General features: G+C 36.6%; 1 protein-coding gene across 1 annotated transcript in view; it reads left to right on the top strand.

Annotated features, from left to right (window-relative positions):
* Nucleotides 1–21,762, top strand: part of LOC150089115 (transport and Golgi organization 2 homolog) — an 86,209-nt gene extending 64,447 nt beyond the window's left edge. Inside the window, exons 6-8 of the mRNA XM_090387902.1 lie at nucleotides 1,702–1,858; nucleotides 13,222–13,332; nucleotides 21,630–21,762. Of these exons, the coding sequence (XP_090244028.1) occupies nucleotides 1,702–1,858; nucleotides 13,222–13,332; nucleotides 21,630–21,762 (401 nt within the window). The remainder of the gene's footprint in view (nucleotides 1–1,701; nucleotides 1,859–13,221; nucleotides 13,333–21,629) is intronic.
* The last annotated feature ends 343 nt before the right edge of the window (nucleotides 21,763–22,105 follow it).

Genomic DNA, 22,105 nt, shown 5'->3' with positions numbered 1-22,105 from the left:
GAAATCATTGCCAAATGGGGTAAAACATGCTGCCCAACATAATGCATTGTTAGCAATGATTTCTTACCAAAATGCAGATATATTTTCGATCGTATTTAAATGGGTAAAAAATAAATTGTAAAATGAAAAGTTTGAAAAGCTATCATGTCATCTCGTCAGGATGGAATTAAGAAAAGTGAACACTGTTGCCACTGACTGCCTGAGGGGACTACTGGCATATGTGCAGCATATATGAGACAACAGAGTTGACACTGCAGCATATATGTACTCGTAACTAGGCTACGACAATACAGCATATATGTAGAGTATGTGTCTATGCTATTGAATGAGTTTTAATATGTACAGTATATTTTCAACTTAAATTTAAATGAAAACCGTGTTATAGTGAAACCCATGCTGTTTGAAGCCGTGCTAAGCGAGGTATTGCTATATATGTTATATATCAAAAATATATCTTGTGTTTTGTTATTCAAATAAGTTTTTCACTCACAAAGTTTTGTGTGAGAATGAATTTGTTATTCAAGCATATTTATTTTTGCCTAGATAGTCTTACATACATAAATACTATAAACAAATCAAAGTTTATCTTTTTTTTTATTTTTATTTTACAGAGTTGTCATTATTTAGGTGTAAAGGCAACAATTGTCAGAGCAAACCTTGATGATGGAGATATTAATAATCTGAACTTCTCATAAATTTATCTTTCTTTTTTCTTTATTTTATAAAGGAAAAAATAAAGTGGTGTAGTAACAATTAAGAACTTTTAGTTCTAACTGAATGGTAACAATAGAATTTTAGGAATATATACAATTAATTTATCTCATATAATCTTACTTTAAATAGCAAAGAAAGTGATGACAGTAATTTCAAAGTTATAACTCCCCATACTGCTTAATAGCTCATATCGAACAACTTAATTTCACTGATTTGTGAGAGGATTAACACTAGAGACCTCTTGCTATTTGATGAAGGGCTAGAAGGGGCTCACATCTGGTGAGTATGGGCTTGGCACACCCAGGGTCCTGAGCTGGATATCATCATTCTTCTCTTTCTTGGTGATTTCCTTCTACTTCTCTCTCTCTCTCTCTCTCTCTCTCTCTCTCTCTCTCTCTCTCTCTCTCTCTCTCTCTCTCTCTCTCTCTCTCTCTCTCTCTCTCAGGGTAACTCAATTTTTTTTTTTTTTTTTTTTGGCTGGTGCAGCATAAGCCTCAGGCTTCCTTGCACCATATGGCAAATAATAATAATAATTCCATAGTAAAATTTAGAAATATTTTTGGATTTTACTATGGAGGTATTTTACTGAATTGAATATAATGAATTTTATAATTTGGAGATATTGCACAGAGATGGAAATTTTTAAAGACCTTTTCTCAATTTTATAATACAATAAACCATGACTTTTTCACACAGATAAAACATCTTAGATAATTGGCGCCTCCGTAGCCAGGTGGGAAGGAGCAGCAGTGCGTAGCACACGCTTCTTGATTAGACCGGGGTTCGAGCCCGTCACCACCAAATACGGAGGATGCGGAAAAGGTCAGGGAATGACCACCGCATATCCCGGAGCAATATGGCCTTAGTTGCTAATGCTCCTAAAAACCAAATAACAAAATAACATCTTAGATAATTATATATATATATTTAGTTAATACACACTTAATGTCCATCACAAGTTTAATCAATGCATTTTACTATTTATAGGTGTATTTGCATTTGGCAACAGTTCTCCAAATCAGCCATGGCCAAAAGTTATTAAAGGAAAAGAAAGATTTGAAGAAATTGTGAAACATTTTCATTCGACCAGTAATAAAGATCTTCTGACAGATGAACTTTTTGCTCTTCTAAATGATAGAACCCAGTAAGACTTAAATTTTTTTCTTTCTTTTTTTACAGCCAAATAAGGATAATATAGCATTATTTTAAGTTGATATAAAGTTTTTTTTCTATCTATTTAATGACAGGTCTGAGAGTTTTTTTTTTTTTAATTCTGTGGGATAATGTTTTATCCTGTGCTCTCCCAATTAAAAAAAAAATTTTGTAGTCACTTTTTCAAAGAACCTCAAAGTTGTGATCATGCTGTTAAATATTTTTCCTCCCCCTCTAACCCATTCCACCACTAAGCCATGCATTTCATTTGTTGCCTCTAATTCACTAATTTGTCTTAATTGATGTATTTTGATGTGATATAATTTACCTTAAACAGAAAGACAATGACTGGAATTTAGATTTGAGAAATAATTATATTTAAAAAAAATTAAGTGACTAATAAAAACAAAATTGTCATCTCATAATTTTGAATATCAATTTTTTTTTAAATTTATGTTTTTTCTAGAAATTAAAAAAAAAATCAAATAGGGCTATTTGCAATGTTTCTAGCACCTAAAATATATTTCATAATTTTAAAAAATAAATAAATATACCATAATATTAAATTAGACTGCTTCTACAGGGATGGGATACATTTAAATAGAAAGGGTGCAAGAATATTTGCTGATTCTATCGAGGCAGAGTTAGGTGGGTCAGAAAACTGCTAGCTTGGGGGGGGGATACATGGACTAATAGATTAACAGTAGCCGCTGGCAGAGGTAAAAGTGATTTGATTCTTGCACTACTTCTATTAAATGCAATTGAGCAGCAGCCTGGAAAACAAGGCAATGGGAATTTCCAGGACTGCTGGGAGTCATAGTGGAACAAGTAAATACATCGGCTGTGTTAGGATAACTAAGAGTAGAAACAAGTGCATGTATACTTGCATGTACACCAATGCTAGGAGTATAGTTAATAAATTCGATGAGCTTGAAGTGCTAGTCAAGACATCAAAGGCACATATTGTTGGGATATCAGAGACATGGTGTCACACAGACATAAGCAGTGCAGAACTGGAATTTGGGGAGTACAGTGTGTACAGAAAGGACAGACAGGACAGGAAGGGAGGAGGGGTTATGGTATTAGTTAAGAAACACATAAAATCTAAGGAAGTGCATCCAATTGATGTTGGTGGACAATGCAACGTTGAGTGTTTGGTGTGACATAAGCACTGAGAAAGGAAAAATGAGAGTAGGTGTGTGTTATAGCCCTAATGAATCTGTTGGGTATAATGAGCAATTGTGCAGAGAAATAGAGTGGGCCAGTAAATTAGAGTGTCTTATAATGGGAGATTTTAATTTCCCGGATATTGACTGGAATTTGTGGGTTGATCATTCACACACTAGCAACTAGAGGGAGTAATACTCTTGATCTGATTATCAGTAATGATTCTTCATGCATCAAGAATCTGCAGATAAAGGAACCGCTAGGTGGCAGTGAACACAGTGTGCTAAAGTGGGATTTACTCAAAGAGGTAACTACCATCAAGGGTAAAGGGAAGGGTTTTTGCTTTCGTAAAAGTGACTACGGTTGTCTGAGACGGTATTTAAATTCCATTCGGTGGAACCAACTGATGATGTTACCAATAGCAAATTCAAAATGGGAAGCATTCAAAGAATTAATCTTGGAAGCTACTAGGCTTTTTATACCGACAAAGAAATATTGTTCAAGATTTAGGCCTAAATGGATGTCAGATGAACTAATTAGACATGTGAAGAAAAATGCATGGGATACATATAAATTAACATGTGACACAGAAGCCTATGATAGATAGCTGGTCTGTAACCAAGTTACAAAGGAGATTAGGCAAGCGAAGGCAGATTACAAAAAATCTTTGGCAAAGGATGCAAACAAAAACAGCAAAGAGTTCTTTACTTATGTAAACTCTAGAAGGAAGGCGATGAATCAGATTGGTCCACTTGATATCGATGGCTGAACTGTTGATGATCCTGCTCAGGTTGCTAATAAACTAAATGAATATTTTGCATCGACATTCACACACGAGGAGTTATTTAGGGAGGAGAATGCCAGAGGTGTATTCAACTCTGGCATTAAGCTCAATAATCTTGTAATAACTGAGAATAAAGTGGAGGGGAAATTGTTGAAGATAAACACAAGAAATGTTTAGCAAACCTTTAGCCATAATTATGAGAGCTTCCCTGGACTCAGGGGTGGTACCCATAGACTGGAGATGTGCAAATGTGACCCCAATCCACAAAGGAGGATCAAAGAGAGAGACAGGTAATTACAGACCTGTTAGTTTAACTTCTCCTCCAGGGAAATTAATGGAAGCACTATTTAAAGAAACATTGCAGGATCATCTAGACAAGACTTCAGTTATAGATCGGACACAGCATGGGTTTGTTAAGGGGACGTCTTGTCTGACTAATTTGATTCGATACTATGATGTAGTCACAAAGGAACTGGATGCAAAAATAACTTTGATATCATATATTTGGATCTTAGGAAATCCTTTGATACTGTTCCACATGGAAGACTGCTGCACAAATTGGAGCAGTGTAGCATTGGAGGCAAATTGCTGCTATGGATAAAGGGATGGTTGAGTGGGAGAAGACAGAGAGTGGTAATCAATGGACACTGCTCTTCGTGGACTAATGTTATTAGTGGAGTCCCTCAGGGTTCAGTGTTGGGTCCATTGTTGATGGTGGTATATCAGGCTTAATGTCCAAGTTTGCAAATCATACAATGGTTGGCAGGGTTGTTAATGACACTAATGACAGTACACTGCTGCAGTAGGATCTAGAAAAGTTGAGCAGATGGGCTGAGAGGTGGCAAATGAGAAATCACTAGCAAACAGAGCAAAGAGGGGGGATAAAGAATTCTTCACATATATAAATGCCAAGAAGAGCAGGACGAACCAGATCGGACCTTTACGTAAGGGAAAGGGGATAGTAATAAATACACCAGCTGCCGTTGCAGATGAACTCAACAGTTATTTTGCATCGATATTTACAAATGAAAAGCCTTTTGTGGCAATGGGAAATTGTGGGAGCGAAGTTGAAAAATATGTAATTAATGATATTGAAATTTCGCAAGATTATTTAATGAAAAAACTTTCAAGCCTACAGACTAGTAAGGCTCCTGGAGTTGATGGAATATACCCTATAATCTTGAGAGAGGCGGCAAGCGAGTGCATTGAACCACTGAGGCTGGTTATGCGAGCATCACTAGACTCTGGGGAGATTCCCTTGGATTGGAAAAGTGCAAATGTATCTCCCATACATAAGGGTGGCTCTAAAAGTGAAGTGGGAAATTATCGACCTGTCAGTCTGACTTCAGTAGTAGGGAAAATCATGGAGGCATTGATCAAGGGTGGAATTCAGGATCATTTGGATCGAATTGAAATTCTCAAGGATACTCAGCATGGTTTTGTAAAGGGAAAATCATGTTTAACAAATCTGGTTCGCTATTTCGAAAGGGTCACTCACGAGCTGGATTTAGGGAATAATTTCGACATTGTTTATTTAGATTTCAGCAAAGCTTTTGACTCAGTCCCACATGAGCGGTTGCTTTATAAGCTGGAACAGGTTGGAATCACTGGGAAAATCCTTAGATGGATAGAAGGATGGCTTCAGGGCAGGAGGCAGAGGGTTGTGATAAATGGCTATTCCTCAGATTGGGTTGATGTAAGAAGTGGGGTTCCCCAAGGATCAGTATTAGGACCAATGTTGTTTTTAATTTTCATAAACGACATTGATGAAGGGATAGAGGGCGTGATGTCTAAATTTGCAGATGATGTTAAAATTGGTAGAGTAGTTAATGATCACTGTCAAGCTGAGCTTCTTCAGAGAGACCTAGATAGACTTCAAGAATGGTCAGAAAAATGGCAGCTGTGCTTTAATCCAACAAAGTGTAAGGTATTACACCTGGGAAACAGTAATCCCAAAATAACTTATTCACTTGGTTTAGTTCAACTAAACCCAGTACTGGAGGAAAGGGACTTGGGTGTTACGATACGGTCAGACATGAAATTCTCTGAGCATTGTAAACAGGTTGCAAGGAAGGCCCATGGTGTCCTATCGATGATCTATCGAACTTTTGCAAGTAGAGATAGGGACGTGATAATCCCATTATATAAGGCCTATGTTAGACCACACTTGGAATACTGTGTTCAAGTATGGAGACCGCACCTAAAGAAAGACATCGAGCTTCTTGAAAGGGTGCAAAGAAGGGTAACTCGCCTGGTGAGATCGGCAAAAGGGCGTCCTTATGAAGAAAGACTTCGAATATGTGGGTTGCAGAGTTTGGAAACTAGACACCTTAGAGGAGATTTGATTGAGGTGTTTAAGGCTCTGAGAGGCATCAGTAAAATGAACGAGGACAAAATTTTCAAGATTATAAATGATGCTAGAACTAGGGGACATAAATTCAAGTTACGCGGGGAAATGTTTAGATTGGACTGCAGGAAGTTTTATTTTAGCCAGCGAGTTATAAATTACTGGAATAAGTTGCCTTCATGGGTGGTAGAGGCCGACAGTTTGGGGAAATTCAAAGGTCATCTGGATAGTACTTTCGGGTAAGGGAAGCGCATAGGATGATAGGTTTAATTTCCTTTTTATTTAATTTTTAATTTCATTTTATTATTTTTATTTATTTATTAATTATTATTATTTATTTATTTAATTTTTGTTTTTATCATTGTTTTGTTCGGATTTTTTTTTTTTTTTTTTTTGGCTGGTGCAGCATAAGCCATAGGCTTTCTTGCACCATACGGCCGTTACTAATACTAATACTAATACTAAATGAAGTTTAACATTGACAAATTTAAAGTACTACATATGGGAAGCAGTAATCCCAGAGTAACGTATCAACTCTGTGGTACCACACTGACAGTGGTAGAGAATGAAAAGGACCTGGGGCTAATTTGTGCAGGCGGATATGAAGTTTTCTGAGCAGTGCAGATGGGCTGCAAGAGTAGCTCATGGTGTCTTGTCAATGATATACAGGAATTTTTCTAGCAGGGATAAGGAGGTGATTATCCTCTTGTATAAGGCAATGGTCAAACCACACCTTGAGAACTGTATACAGGTGTGGAGGCTTCATTTTAAGAAGGATGTAGAACTTTTGGAATGAGTACAGAGAAGGGCAATAAGATTAGCAAATGGAACAAAGGGTTGGTCTTACGAAGAAAGGCTTAAGTTTTGCAAATTACAGTGTCTGGAGACTAGGCACCTGCGAGGTGATCTGATTGAGGTGTATAAAGCCTTGAATGGTTTGAGCATGCTCAGTGCTGATAAGATTCTTCCTCTTGCTCAGAATAATCACCTGAGAGGGCATAAAATTAAATTGAGGAAAGACAGTTGTAGGATAGATGTGCGGAAGTTTGCCTTTAACCAGCGGGTGGTTGATTGTTGGAACAAATTTCCATCTGTCATTGTAGAAGTTGATAGCTTAAATAGATTCAAGGCAGAACTTGAAAAACATTTGGAGTGAGTGGATGGGTGAAATAAGGGATTTTTTTTTTTTTTTTGGCTGATGCTATATAAGCTTGCTTTCTTGCATCGTGTGCCTTTGCTAATGCTAGAAACATTTATTTACACATAACTCAATTTTTAGAGAAATTTAAATATTATTATTATTTTAACTTTATGTTTAAAAAAATCATGTTCAACAAAACCAATAATTTCACAAAAGAGAGCCAATTGGTAATGGATACATTATGCTATGGCTATATATTGTATAATATAGAACTGGTTTTTGAATTCAAAAGAGGTCTCTGATTGTTGAATCACTGAAAGTACTGATTTCTGAAAGAGTGTCAAATTACAGTGCATAGCAAAGACACTAATTATATCTTGTGAATGAGTCCCTCACAGTGTCCATAAAGAATTGACCATGAAAATAATTTCAGCAAATTTTTTACTGTTTTTTTTTTTTTTTGTTCGGTCTAGGATTCAAAGAGGTTTGTCAGCCAGCTGGTAACTGGATAAAACTTACATTTGTTTCATCCAGTTATGAACCAGAAACCAAACAACAATCCATTGAGTAGCATCATGAAAGATCTCTTTAGTAGAAATTTCAAAGTACCCCATCGGCTACCAAGGTGTGTAGCATTATTATTTTTTTTATTTATTTATTTTTTTTTTTTTACAGAGAGGGGAGTATATTACAGGTGAATATTATTCTCTCTTGCTACCAAAATTTCATGAGAAATTACAGGCCAAGCATCATGGATTAAACTACCAGAAAGATATGGGACACTTTCCAGTCACAAGGCCATGGAAACAGTGAACAGTTTAGATTATGAATTGTTGTCACATCCAACTTATTTATCAGATATGGCACCCCTTCCTATTACCAGCCATTTCCTGCACTGAAAAAAAAAATGTTGAAAGGGCAGCACTTTGATTTGAGGAAAATAATGATATTATTTTTTCAGTTATATGTGACTCTTCAAAAAATATAAGGGCATGTTGTTTTGTATGTATAGCTTACAGTTGATTGTTATTACATTAAATTTAATTTCAGGTTGATTTATTCTTTCTGCGATAGGCCTAAAACACTTTTCAAATACCCCACATTCATGACAGCGTCTATTCACATTGTTCATTGCCAAATACAATTTATCACTGAGCTGGTCCATTGTACTGAAAAATTTTGATTCAGTTAAAAAACTGAATCAACATTTTTGTCAGTTAAAAAAGAAAGTGCCAGATGTGCAAACAATGATCTTAGAGAAATGACAGAAAAAAAAGATGAGGAGTTTAAATTAATCAGTTAAACAATGACGCGTGACTCCACGTGACTCAATTTTTAGTTTAGCATATTGTAGGGTTACCATCCGTACTTTTTTGGGCAGTAAAACAACCTACTCTTACTTTTCACTTATCGAAGCCGAATGTACTCTTTTTGAAATTTTGAAATTAGCATTAGCATTAGCATAGAGGCATATGATGCAAGAAAGCAAGCTTATGCAGCATCAGCCAAAAAAAAAAAAAAACACGCTCCCATTTCACCCCTCTGTTCATTCCAAGTACCTGTCCAGCTCAGCCTTAAATTTATTTAGGCTATCAACTTCCACAACAAAGGACAGAAGTCTGTTCCACCAACTAACCATCCGCTCGCTAAAGGCAAACTTCGCACATCTATCCTACATCTGTCTTTCCTCAATTTGAATTTATGCCCTCTCAAATGATTACTCTGAGCAAGTGGAAAAATTCCATCAGCATTGAGCATGCTCAAACCATTCAAGGCTTTATACACCTCAATCAGATCACCTCACAGGTCCTTGTCTCCAGACACTGTAATTTACAAAACTTAAGCCTTTTTTCATAAGAGCAACTCTTTGTTCCATTCACCAATCTTGTTGCCCTTCTCTGTACTTGTTCCAACAGCTCTATATCCTTCTTCAAATGAGGCCTCCAGACCTGTATATAGTACTCAAGGGGTGAAATGGGGGCGTTTTTTTTTTTTTTTTTTTTTGGCTGATGCTGCATAAGGGGTCAAGGAGTAGCCTGACCATTGCCTTATACAAGAGGATAATCAACTCCTTATCCCTGCTAGAAAAATTCCTGTATATCATTGACAAGACACCATGAGCTACTCTTGCAGACCATCTACACTGCTCAGATAACTATATGTAGTACTTTACATTTGTCAATGTTAAACTTCATTTGCCACCTCTCAGCCCATCTGCTCAACTTTTCTAGATCCTGTTGCAGCAGTGTACTGTCATTAGTGTCATTAACAACCCTGCCAACCTTCGTATTGTCTACAAACTTGAACATTAAGCCTGATATACCATCATCGATATCATTTATAAATATAGAAAACAACAATGGACCCAACACTGAACCCTGAGGGACTCCACTAATAACATTAGTCCACGAAGAGCAGTGTCCATTGATTACCACTCTCTGTCTTCTCCCACTTAACCATGCCTTTATCCATAGCAGCAATTTGCCTCCAATGCCACACTGCTCCAATTTGTGCAGCAGTCTTCCTTGGGCAACAGTATCAAAGGCTTTTCTAAGATCCAAATATATGAAATAAAAGTTATTCTTTGCATCCAGTTCCTTTGTGACTACATCATAGTATCCAATCAAATTAGTTAGACAAGACTTCCCCTTAACAAACCCATGCTGTGTCTGAGCTATAACTGAAGTCTTGTCTAGATGATCCTGCAATGCTTCTTTAACCAGTGCCTCCATTAATTTCCCTGGAAGAGAAGTTAAACTAACAGGTCTGTAATTACCTGTGTCTCCCTTTGATCCTCCTTTGTGGATTGGGGTCACATTTGCACATCTCCAGTCCATGGGTTACCTTCCCCTGAGTCCAGGGAAGCTCTCATAATTATGGCTAAGGGTTTGCTTACTTCCTTTGCCGCCTCCTTTAATATAACTGGATAGATTCCATCCACGCCAGATGTCTTTCTTGTGTTTATCTTCAACAATTTCTCCTCCACTTTACTCTCAGTTTATTACAAGATTATCTAGCTTACTGCCAGAGTTGAATACACCTCTGGCATTTCCCTCCCTGAATAACTCCTCATGTGTGAATGTCGATGCAAAATATTCATTTAGTGTGTTAGCTACCTGAGCAGGATCATCAACAATTGTTGAACCATCGATATCAAGTGTACCAATCTGATTCATCCCCTTCCTTCTAGAGTTTACATAAGTAAAGAACTCTTTGCTGTTTTTCTTTGCATCCTTTGCCAAAGATTTCTTGTAATCTGCCTTCGCCTGCCTAACCTCCTTTATAACTTGGTTACAGACCAGCTTATATCTGTCATAGACTTCTGTGTCACCTGTTAATTTTATGTATCCCATACAGTTTTTTTCTCTGCCACATGTCTCATTAGTTCATCTGTCATCCATTTAGGCCTAAACCTTGAACAATATTTCTTACTTGGCATGAAAAGCCTAGTAGCTTCCAAGATTAATTCTTTGAATGCTTCTCATTTTGAATTTGCTGTTGGTAACATCATCAGTTGATTCCACTGTATAGAATTTAAATAGTCTCAGACCACCATAGTCACCTTTACGAAAGCAAAAACTCTTCCCTTTACCCTTGATGGTAGTTAACTCTTTGAGCAAATCCCACTTCAGCACACTGTGATCACTGCCACCTAGTGGTCCCTTTATCTGCAGATTCTTGATGCATGAAGAATCACTACTGTAATCAGATCAAGAGTATTACTCCCTCTAGTTGCCTCCGGAACATGCTTCTGTAGAAACCCATCATCCAGTAAATCCACAAAAGCCTTGCTAGTGTGTGAGTGACCGACCCACAAATTCCAGTCAATATCCGGGAAATTAAAATCCCCCATTATAAGACTCTCTGATTTACTGACCCACTCTATTTCTCTGCACAACTGCTCATTATACTCATCAGATTCGTTAGGCCTATAACACACACCTACTCTCATTTTTCCTTTCCCAATGCTTATGTCACGCCAAACAGACTCAACATTGCATTGTCCACTTACATCAGTTGGATGCACTTCCTTAGATTTTATGTGTTTCTTATCTAACAGCATAACCCCTCCTCCCTTCCTGTCCTGTCTATCCTTTCTCTACACATTGTACTCCCCAAATTCCAGTTCTGCACTGCTTATTTCTTTGTGACACCATATCTCTGATATCCCAACAATATCTGCCTTTGATGTCTTGACTAGCACTTCAAGCTCATCGAATTTATTAACTATACTTCTTGCATTGGTGTTCATGCAAGTATACATGCACCTGTTTCTACTCTTAATTATCCTAACGCAGCCAATGTATTTACTTGTTCCACTATGACTTCCAGCAGTCCTGGAAATTCCCATTGCCTTGCTTTCCAGGCTGCTGCTCAACTGCATTTCAATAGAAATAGTGCAAGAATCACTTTTACCTCTGCCAGCGGCTACTGTTAATCTATTAGTCCGTGTATCCCCCCGAAGCTAGCAGTTTTCCGACCCAACTAACTCTCAATAGCATCAGCAAATATTCTTGCACCCTTTCTATTTAAGTGTATCCCATCCCTGTAGAAGCAGTCTCTCCTGTTAACAATTCTACCCCTTGATCTTTGCACAATCTCTCAAAGGCAGAATTGATCGACAAGGCTCTCATCATATACTCCCTCCTATCATGTCTGGGCAGAATTGCAGACACTTTCAAATTCAACCCTAACTCATGGCTTTTTTTCAGCAGTATTCTCCTACAATGCTGAAAAAAATGTACTTGTTAAGTAATTCTGCCAGTCTCTTACTCTTAATATCATTAGTGCCAACATGTACAACAATATCACCCTTTGTGCCCATAAAGGATGATATCTGTCCTACAACGTCATCAACCTTTGCCCCTGGCAGGCAGACCCTCGTCCGGTTCCATCTATCCTTTTTGCACAATATGTTCCCCGTTTTCCTGACAATAGAGTCACCTACAACAACTAGTTCCTTTGGGACCTGCGCATTCTGCCTTCGGGGTTGCCGCTGTGACTAACTAAATTTGAAATTTCTTAACCAGTTGCTGAAGCTGAATCAAATAATACATATATAAATGAAGATGATATTCAAGAGCAATGTTTTTTTTTTTGTTAACAATTTCAAAATGTTCGTACTTTTTTTAAATGAGATTTTGATTTTGTTTTTAACAATAATCTCTCTCTCTCTCTCTCTCTCTCTCTCTCTCTCTCTCTCTCTCTCTCTCTCTCTCTCTCTCTCTCTCTCTCTCTCTCTCTCTCTCTCTCTCTCTCATGTTGAGCTATAAAGTCAAAATAGTAAAACAAATTAATATTTAAAAGCTTTTATATACATAGTTTTTCAATTTTTATAGAATTCCAAATTCCTCAAAGGAACTTACAGCAGATTCCATACACATCAAGAAAATCATTAAAGAAAGGTTACTCTTTCTTTATAATTTGTAAATTAATGACATTTCACATTATACAACATCTCATTGTTTAATGTAGATAGAAATCTATTTTTATTGCTTTTAATATAAATTTACTATTCTCCAGATGATAGCTAATAGTAGTGACCATTTGATGGCATATGATGCAAGAAAGCAAGCTTATACAACATCAGCCAAAAAAAAAAAAAAACTTCCCATTTCACCCAATCTCTCCAAAAGTTTATCCACTTCTTCCTTGAATTTATTTAAGCTATCAACTTCCACATTGACAGATGGAAGTTTGTTCCAGTAATGTTGAGGTTTAAACCGTTCGTAGGTAGTTCATACTTATTCAATTTTACTTGCTTAGCATCATAGCGCCTTTGAATTAAGGCGCCTTAGCCTTAGCTTTATGCAATTTTATTAAACAACTTTAGTTTTAATGAAAAGAAAATGTGAGTCATTGACAAGTATTTATCATAATTCTGAAATCAATGGTTTATGTTTTTATTTATTTTAGATATATGGTCGATCAGCAGATGAAAATGCAAGGGAAAGGAAAGCCGGACAATTATATTAGTAGGCTTAATTCAATTCATGTTTCTATACCAGAAGCAGGTTATGGCAGTAGGTGAGTGATAAAAAATTATAATTATGGTTATATAAGATTTGTGTGTGTTATATAGGTAATATTTGATTTTGACAAGAAATACTGAACAGTGTATTGGTTAGAATTAAAAGTCACTATTTAATCTGACTTGTTTAATTATAATAAAAAAAAAAAAAAAAAAATCAGTGCTTAAATCTTATATAAGTAAAGTACAGTTTAGAAACGGCTGTGGCATAACAGCAGAAATGGCATGATATTGTACTAGATTTTTCTGTATTGTACAGTAAGTCTCCGACTTATGTAAGCCTGAGTTACATAACTTTGGACTTACGTAAATATTTTTTCGCTCTTTTTTTTTTTTTTTTTTTTTTTTTTTTAGGATTGTAAAATTTAAAACAAAAAAAAAATATAAGCAGTCAATAACGAACAAATTCCACAAGTGAGATACGGAGTAACAAGTTTTTGCAGCTTAAAAAATAGGAATGACGAGCAGATTCTAAAAATTTATTTGTTTTTTTATGACGAAAGATTTCAGTGAAGGGATGTACATGTAGATTTGTAGTGTCAACAGTGAACACAATCATAAAGGACAAAGACAGAATACGAGAAGCAATGAAGTCAACTATAATAACCAAGGCTACGAAATACTTATCAGTTTTTACAGTACAATAATGTCCATAATTGATGCCGCCAACTCTGACCAATTATTACTTTATAAACATAAATAAAATTAAATTACAAATAAAATACATAAAATCGACTGTAAAATATAATATAATTTAAAATACAAATTTAAATTTAATTTAAAATACAATAAATTTAAATAAATACAATATAATTTAAAATAATAAAAATATAAAAATAATAAAAATATTATACATTAAAAGTGTTAAACCCGTACTACTGTAAAACAAGCTTTCGGCAGCATCTGCTGCCTTTCTCAACATAAGTAGTGCTGCATCAACAATTCATTATAAAGTACTAAGCCTTCCCAGCAGACCCAGGGCATACTATGGTACCTGCTCATGCTCCATTTCCTGTATATCAACACCGGAAGTGGCTCGGGGCTGTACGACCTTAAAACGCTCATTCCTATCCAGGAATCCTATCAAACATTACATTAATCCTAGGCCGACCGGGCTAGCCGAGTGGGTAAAGTACCTGCCCGGCAACCCAAAGGTCGCGGGTTCGATTCCCGCCTCGGGCTTGGATCAAAGTACTGCAAAAACCTTGGGAGGTGCAATATGGCCACAGAAGCCGATGCGCCAACAACTACCAAAACAAAAAAAAAAAAAAAAACATTAATCCTACAACCCTTATCCCATTCAGGCCATGATCACCCAAGGAACAAATCCTTAGGCTCTCCAGCCACTTCCGGTTCCAGAAGGCCTCTATCTTATCTGTAATTACAGCTCCTTCAGCTGTTATCCCATGCCCGGATTTGTTCCTTGGATGATCATAGCCTGAATAGGGATAAGGGTTGTAGGATTAATGTAATGTTTGAGACCGTTACCTTGGATAGGGATGAGCGTTTTAAGGTCATACAGCCCCGAGTTATTTCCAGTGCTGATGTAAAGGAAACGGGACATGTGCAGGTACCATAGTACGCCCTGGGTCTGCTGGGAAGGCTGAGTACTTTATAATGAATTGTTGATGCAGCACTACTTATGTTGAGAAAGGCAGCAGATGCTGCCGAAAGCTTCAGTTTTACAGTAGTATGGGTTTAACGCTTTTAATGTATAATATTTTTATATTTTTAATATATTCATATGATTTATTGTATTTTAAATTATATTATATTTTACAGCCGATTTTATGTATTTATTTATTTATTTTATTTGTAATTTAATTTTATTTATGTTTATAAAGTTATAATTGGTCAGAGTTAGCGGCATCAATTATGGATAGATTTCCTGACCACAGAGGCCTTTTTAGTGAGTACAATAATGTGTTTTTTCTTCCTTTTATGTGTTCTTTTCTTATGTGCCACTTTGGCAACTTCACCACTGTCCCCAGATAAAGTTTTAATTGAACTTTTTTTATAGGTTAGCCAGGCCTCGCATAATGCGAGTTCAATTAACATGTTTTTCAGTTACTGCTATTTGAAAAAATTATATCACTTTTCACTTTACACGATGCAAATTTCCAGTTAACACGATCTTTTTTTTTTTATGTGATAGTTGAAAAAGATTTGAATCGCACGTTAAGCTTACCACAAGTCGGACGGATAATAAACAAACGTTTGCCTGCTGCCCGCCTCAGTGTGTTCTATCAACCATTGGAAGAAGACGTGTTACTTGTTTGTCTCCCGCTAATAAAGTCAATGCAGACTTGCATTTAAAAATTCAAATTTTTAAATGAGCCAGATGAAAATGTTACCGCGAAGGAGATAACAGTAAAAGAACTAAATGAAATCTTTCGTATCGCAGAGAACCTCAGACAAAAGGTTTGAGGTTCTCTGCAATATTTCGCCAGGGCCCAGAGAAGATTATTGTCGGCTATCAGAAATTGATTGATGAAAAGAGAAGTCAACACTGTTCAAATATTTCTGCAACAGTCATTTCTTCATTGTGTATTTTATGTCAGAAGTTTCCAAATTTTCTCGGTTCATGGCACCCTTAGTGTCTCAGTAATTTTTGCACGGTGCACCTAGACCAAAAGAAATACCTAACGGTTCCGTTTATTAAGTAGTTAGGTCTAAACAACTTAATTAATAAGAAATGTTCAAACTGTGAACTACCTTGAGCTAATAGTTTGCGCAGTGTCCGACAGATGTCAAGTATCACTGTGTTTCCCTCGAAAATTTAAAATATTCCGCGATGCACAGTTTGGGAACCGCTGTTTTATGCAATAAACATTTAATTACATAATTATTTTCATTATCTTTTACATTGTATACAGTTAAAAAGGTATTTTTAAAATTCTTTATGGACATTCCAGAAGGTCAAGGACCAATTATAATTTTTCCTATTGATTATTATATTTGATTAACGCATTTCCATTTTGTGCGATGTGCTCACGGGACGAATTAATCGCGTTAATCGAGGCCAGCCTATATATAACTAACATATAAAAAATATATAACTAATTAATTGAAAAATAAAGGCACTCCCCGACTTACATAAGGGTTGCATTCCGTGGAACTCTGCGTAAGTCAAATTTTACATAAGTCTGAATTTCCCTAAAGACTTATGCAGCACTCGCAACTATGCTTGCTGAATTTGATTGAAGCAAAAAAGAAATGTTCGACGAACATGTAAATAGAATTATTTATTCAATTTTTTTTTATCTGATGTGTAGGAAAAATTACAAAAGTCTGCAATTACAAAAACTTAAAAATTATAAAATTACAAAAAAGGGGAGGGGACAGGCATAACGTCAGCAAGTTTTACCTTTTGAGCATCATTGCCAGAATCAACATCTCCAACTGATAAGTATGCTGCTGCAGAGGTTGAGGGCTGAGGAAATTTAGAAGGGGTTTTTTTGACCACATCACAAAATTCTTCTGCTGCTGCAGAATTTGGCCGACTTTGTTCATATTTTGTTCATATTTGGCCAACCAAATATGAACATGGGAAGAAGGCGAGGACAAAGAAGAATAAGCATTAATGATTCGGGTGGTACTATTTTCTGTATTTTAATTTACTTTTTAAAAGAGTTTGTTAAAGTTTCTCTCTTAATTTTTTTAATAGAGTTTATTTATGAATGAATATTAGGTTACTTTGAATTAATCTTGACAAGAATTCAGTAATAGCTCAGACACAGCATGGTTTTGTTAAGGAAAGGTCTTGCCTGACCAATTTGATTGGATACTATGATGTAGTCACAAAAGAATTGGATGCAGGGAATAATTTTGATATTATATATTTGGATCTTAGCATTAGCATTAGTAGAGGCATATGATGCAAGAAAGCAAGCTTATGCAGCATCAGCCAAAAAAAAAAAAAAAAAAAAACCTTTCCATTTCACCCCTCCGTTCGTTCAAAATATCTGTCCAGCTGAGCCTTCAATTTATTTAGGCTATCAACTTCCACAACAACGGATGGAAGTCTGTTCCACCAACCAACTACCTGCTGGCTAAAGGCAAATTTCCGCACATCTATCCTACATCTGTCTTTCCTCAATTTGAATTTATTCCCTCTCAGGTGATTGTTCTGAGCAAAAGGCAGTATCCCATCAGCATTGAGCATTCTCAAACCATTCAAGGCTTTGTACACCTCTATCAGATCACCTCGCCGTTGCCTAGTCTCCAGACACTGTAATTTGCAAAACTTAAGTCTTTCTTCGTAAGAACAACCCTTTGTTCCATTCACTAACCTTGTTACCCTTCTCTGTACTCGTTCCAGCAGCTCTACATCCTTCTTGAATTGAGGCCTCCAGGCCTGTATACAGTACTGAAGGTGCGGCCTGACCATTGTCTTATACAAGGGAATAATCACCTCCCCTTCCCTGCTAGGAAAATTCCTGTATATCATTGATAAGACACCATGAGCTACTCTTGCAGCCCATCTGCACTGCTCAGAGAACTTTATATCTGCCTGCACAAGTACCCCCAGGTCCTTTTCATTCTCTACCACTGTCAGTGTAGTACCACAGAGTTGATACGTTGCTCTGGGGTTGCTGTTTCCCATATGTAGTACTTTACATTTATCAATGTTAAACTTCATTTCCACCTCTCAGCCCATCTGTTCAACCTTTCCAGATCCTGTTGTAGCAGCATAGCGTCAGTAGTGTCCTTAACAACCCTACCAACCTTTGTATCGTCTGCAAACTTGGACATTAAGCTTGATATACCATCATCTATATATTATTTATAAATACAGAAAACAACAATGGACCCAACACTGAACCCTGAGAGACTCCACTAATAACATTAGTCCACGATGAGCAGTGTCCATCTTAGAAAGGCTTTTGATACTGTTGCACATGGAAGACTGCTGCACAAATTGGAGCAGTGTGGCATTGGTGGCAAATTGTTGCTATGGATAAAGGGATGGTTGAGTGGCAGAAGACAGAGAGTGGTAATTAATGGACACTGCTCATCGTGGACTAATGTTATTAGTGGAGTCCCTCAGGGTTCAGTGTTGGGTCCATTGTTGCAACAGGATCTGGAAAGGTTGAGCAGATGGGCTGAGAGGTGGCAAATGAAGTTTAACATTGACAAATGTAAAGTACTACATATGGGAAACAGCAACCCCAGAGCAACGTATCAACTCTGTGGTACTACACTGACAGTGGTAGAGAATGAAAAGGACCTGGGGGTAATTGTGCAGGCAGATATGAAGTTCTCTGAGCAGTGCAGACGGGCTGCAAGAGTAGCTCATGGTGTCTTATCAATGATATACAGGAATTTTTCTAGCAGGGATAGGGAGGTGATTATTCCCTTGTATGGCAATGGTCAGGCCGCACCTTGAGTACTGTATATAGGTTTGGAGGCCTCATTTCAAGAAGGATGTAGAGCTGCTGGAACGAGTACAGAGAAGGGCAACAAGGTTAGTGAACGGAATAAAGGGTTGCTCTTACGAAGAAAGGCTTAAGTTTTGCAAATTACAGTGTCTGGAGACTAGGCACCAGCGAGGTGATCTGATAGAGGTGTACAAAGCCTTGAATGGTTTGAGCATGCTCAATGCTGATGGGTTACTGCCTCTTGCTCAGAATAATCACCTGAGAGGGCATAAATTCAAATTGAGGAAAGACAAATATAGGATAGATGTGCGGAAATTTGCCTTTAGCCAGCGGGTAGTTGGTTGGTGGAACAGACTTCCATCCCTTGTTGTGGAAGTTGATAGCATAAATAAATTTAAGGCTCAGCTGGACAGGTATTTCGAACGAACGGAGGGGTGAAGTGGAAGGGTTTTTTTTTTTTTTTTTTTTGGCTGATGCTGCATAAGCTTGCTTTCTTGCATCATATGCCTCTGCTAATGCTAATTCAAAGAAGAGAATGACAAATCAGATTGGACCCTTATGTAATGGATGTGGGATAGTATTAGATACCCCAGCTGATATTGCAGTTGAACTCAGTAATTACTTTGCATTGATATTTACAGAAGAAAAACCCTTTATGTAAATGAGAAATTATCAGAGTGAAGCTGAAAAATATGTAATTAATGATATCGAAATTTCACATTATTATTTAATGAAAAAACTTTCAAGCCTACAGGCAAGTAAGGCTCTTAGGGGTTGATGGCATTACTCTATAATTTTAAAAGAGAGAGGTGGTAACTGAGCACATTGAACCATTGAAGCTAATTATGAGATAATTAGCACCCTTTTCCAATCCAATGGTATCTCTCCTGTACTCAGGAGAGATTCCATCGGATTGGAAAAGTGCCAGTGTATTGCCAATACATAAATGCAATTCTAAGAGTGTAGTGGGAAATTACTGACCGGTCAGTCTAACTTCAGTAGTAAGGAAAATAATGGAGGCAATGATCAAGGGTAGAATTCAGGATCATTTAGATAGAAATGGAATTTTGAAGGATACTGAGCATGGTTTTGTTTAGCTATTTTTTGACAGGGTCACTCGTGAGCTGGATTTAGGGAATAACTTTGACATTGTTTATTTGGATTTCAGCAAAGCATTTGACTCAATCCCACATGAGCGGTTACTTTATAAGCTGGAACAGGTTGGAATCACAGGAAAAATCCTTAGATGGATAACAGGATGGCTTCAGGACAGAAAGCAGAGGGTTGTGATAAGTGGTTATTCCTCAGATTGGGTTAATATAAGAAGTGGGGTTCCCCAAGGATCAGTATTGGGACCAATGTTGTTTGGTCCCAATACGTGTTGTCAATGAAGGGATAGAGGGCATGATATCTAAATTTGCAGATGATGTAAAGATCGGTAGAGTATTAATGATCACAGCCAAGCAAAGCTTCTTCAGAGTGACCTAGATATACTTAGGGGTGGTCAGAAAAGTAGCAACTATGCTTTAATTCAGCAAAATGCAAGGTCCTACACCTGGGGAACAGTAATCTCAAAATAATGTATACACTTGGTGGAGTTAAACTAAAGTCAGTAGTGGAAGAAAGGGCTTTAGTTATGATACAGTCAGACATGAAGTTCTCTGAGCATTGTAGACAGATCGCAACGAAGGCCCATAGTATTCTATTGATGATTTATTGAACATTTGCTGGTAGAGATAAGGACATCATAATACCATTATATGAGGCTATTGATAGACAGCACCTAAAAAAAGACATTGAGCATGGTCTAGAGATGGGTAACTTGCCTGGTGAGATCAGCAAAAGGGCATCCATATGAGGAAAGACCTGAATATGTGAGTTGCACAGCTTGGAAACTTGGCACCTCAGAGGAGACTTGATTGAGGTGTTTAAGGCTCTGAGAGAAAAAAGTAAAATGAATGAGGATGAAATTTCACGGGTATAAATGATTCTAGAATAGTGGTCATAAATTCAATACGGGGGGAGATGTTTAGACTGGATTGCACAAAGTGTTATTTTAGCCAGAGAGTTAAAAATTACTGGAATAAGTTACCTGCATGGGTGGTTGAGGCTGACAATTTGGGAAAATTCAAAGTTCAGTTGGATGGGAGGAAGGAAATGCACCTATGGTGCATTTCCTTCCTCACAAAAACACACAAATTACCTATGTGAGGAAGAAAATGCACAGGTTGTCTATTTTCTTTTCTTTCATTATTTATTAATTATTTATTTTATTATTATTATTATTTTACTTGTTTTCTTTTCTCTTTTTTTTTTTTTTTTTTTTTTGCTGGTGCAGCATAAGTCTTAGGCTTCCTTGCACCATATGGCCATTACTAATGATTGAGTGATCTGTGACTGCACTGTCGTTGATGATTTGCAGAAGGGTTGGCATGGTGCATTATAGGTTGAGAGGATGGAAAATAAGCAAGTAACTTTAAAATACAGTTATTGTATTTCAGGGTGACATGTGCAATCTACTTGATACAGAAAATTCTGGACACACCATTTAAACAGTGTTGGATTATAATTCCAGGTAATCTTGATATCAACGACCAATACATAAATATTTTCATTTGGAAATGTCATTATACAGTTCTGTTAGGTAATTTTACAATAAATATTCAAAACTGCTAGCTATAAACATTTTAAAAATGGGATAGTCATGTACTAACTCCACCCACACTTGCACTTTAGAATTTTATGCTTTCACTGATGGGTTAATCCAGCTTTGTAATAACAAGGTGAATTTAAATATAAGAATTATTCTGTTTAAATATAAACCTAATGACATATCCTAAATAGTAAGAAACGAGTTCAATACTATCTTATGAGTAACAATTGAAATATAATGTTTTTTAATTTGCTTTCAGAAGTCAGACAGTAATACTTGTAGATGGTAATGGTAAAGTAGACTATATTGAAAGAAGCAGGAAGGAATCCACACCTCCATTTATGGAAGAAGATTGGCTTAGAAATTCGTATACATTCTATTTGCAAATGTGATACTCAGTTTCTTCTGTATATCTTATCTTTATTTTATATGATAAAAAACTGTAGAATATTAATTTGCATTGTTAAAATGAATATCATTAAAAATTGGATAGTTTATAACCCTTTATTTTTAATTATCCTTGCATTGTTTAGCATTAGCATTTGTAGGGGCATACAAGATGCAAGAAAGCAGCAAGCTTATATAGCATCAGCCAAAATAAAAAAAAAATAAAAAAAAACCACCCTTCCCAATTTCACCTATTCATCATCATCCATTTTCAATCCACTGCAGGATGAAGGCCTCTCCAGCAACTTTCCAGTTCCTTCTGTTTTGAGCACTGGCCATCCATTTACT

The sequence above is a fragment of the Mastigoproctus giganteus genome, chromosome 2 (assembly GCF_048544385.1).
Source record: "Mastigoproctus giganteus isolate SK-2022 chromosome 2, ASM4854438v1, whole genome shotgun sequence".
Taxonomy (NCBI): domain Eukaryota; kingdom Metazoa; phylum Arthropoda; class Arachnida; order Uropygi; family Thelyphonidae; genus Mastigoproctus; species Mastigoproctus giganteus.
The sequence above is the reverse complement of the archived record's forward strand: the minus strand, read 5'-3'. Positions and strand labels throughout refer to the sequence as shown.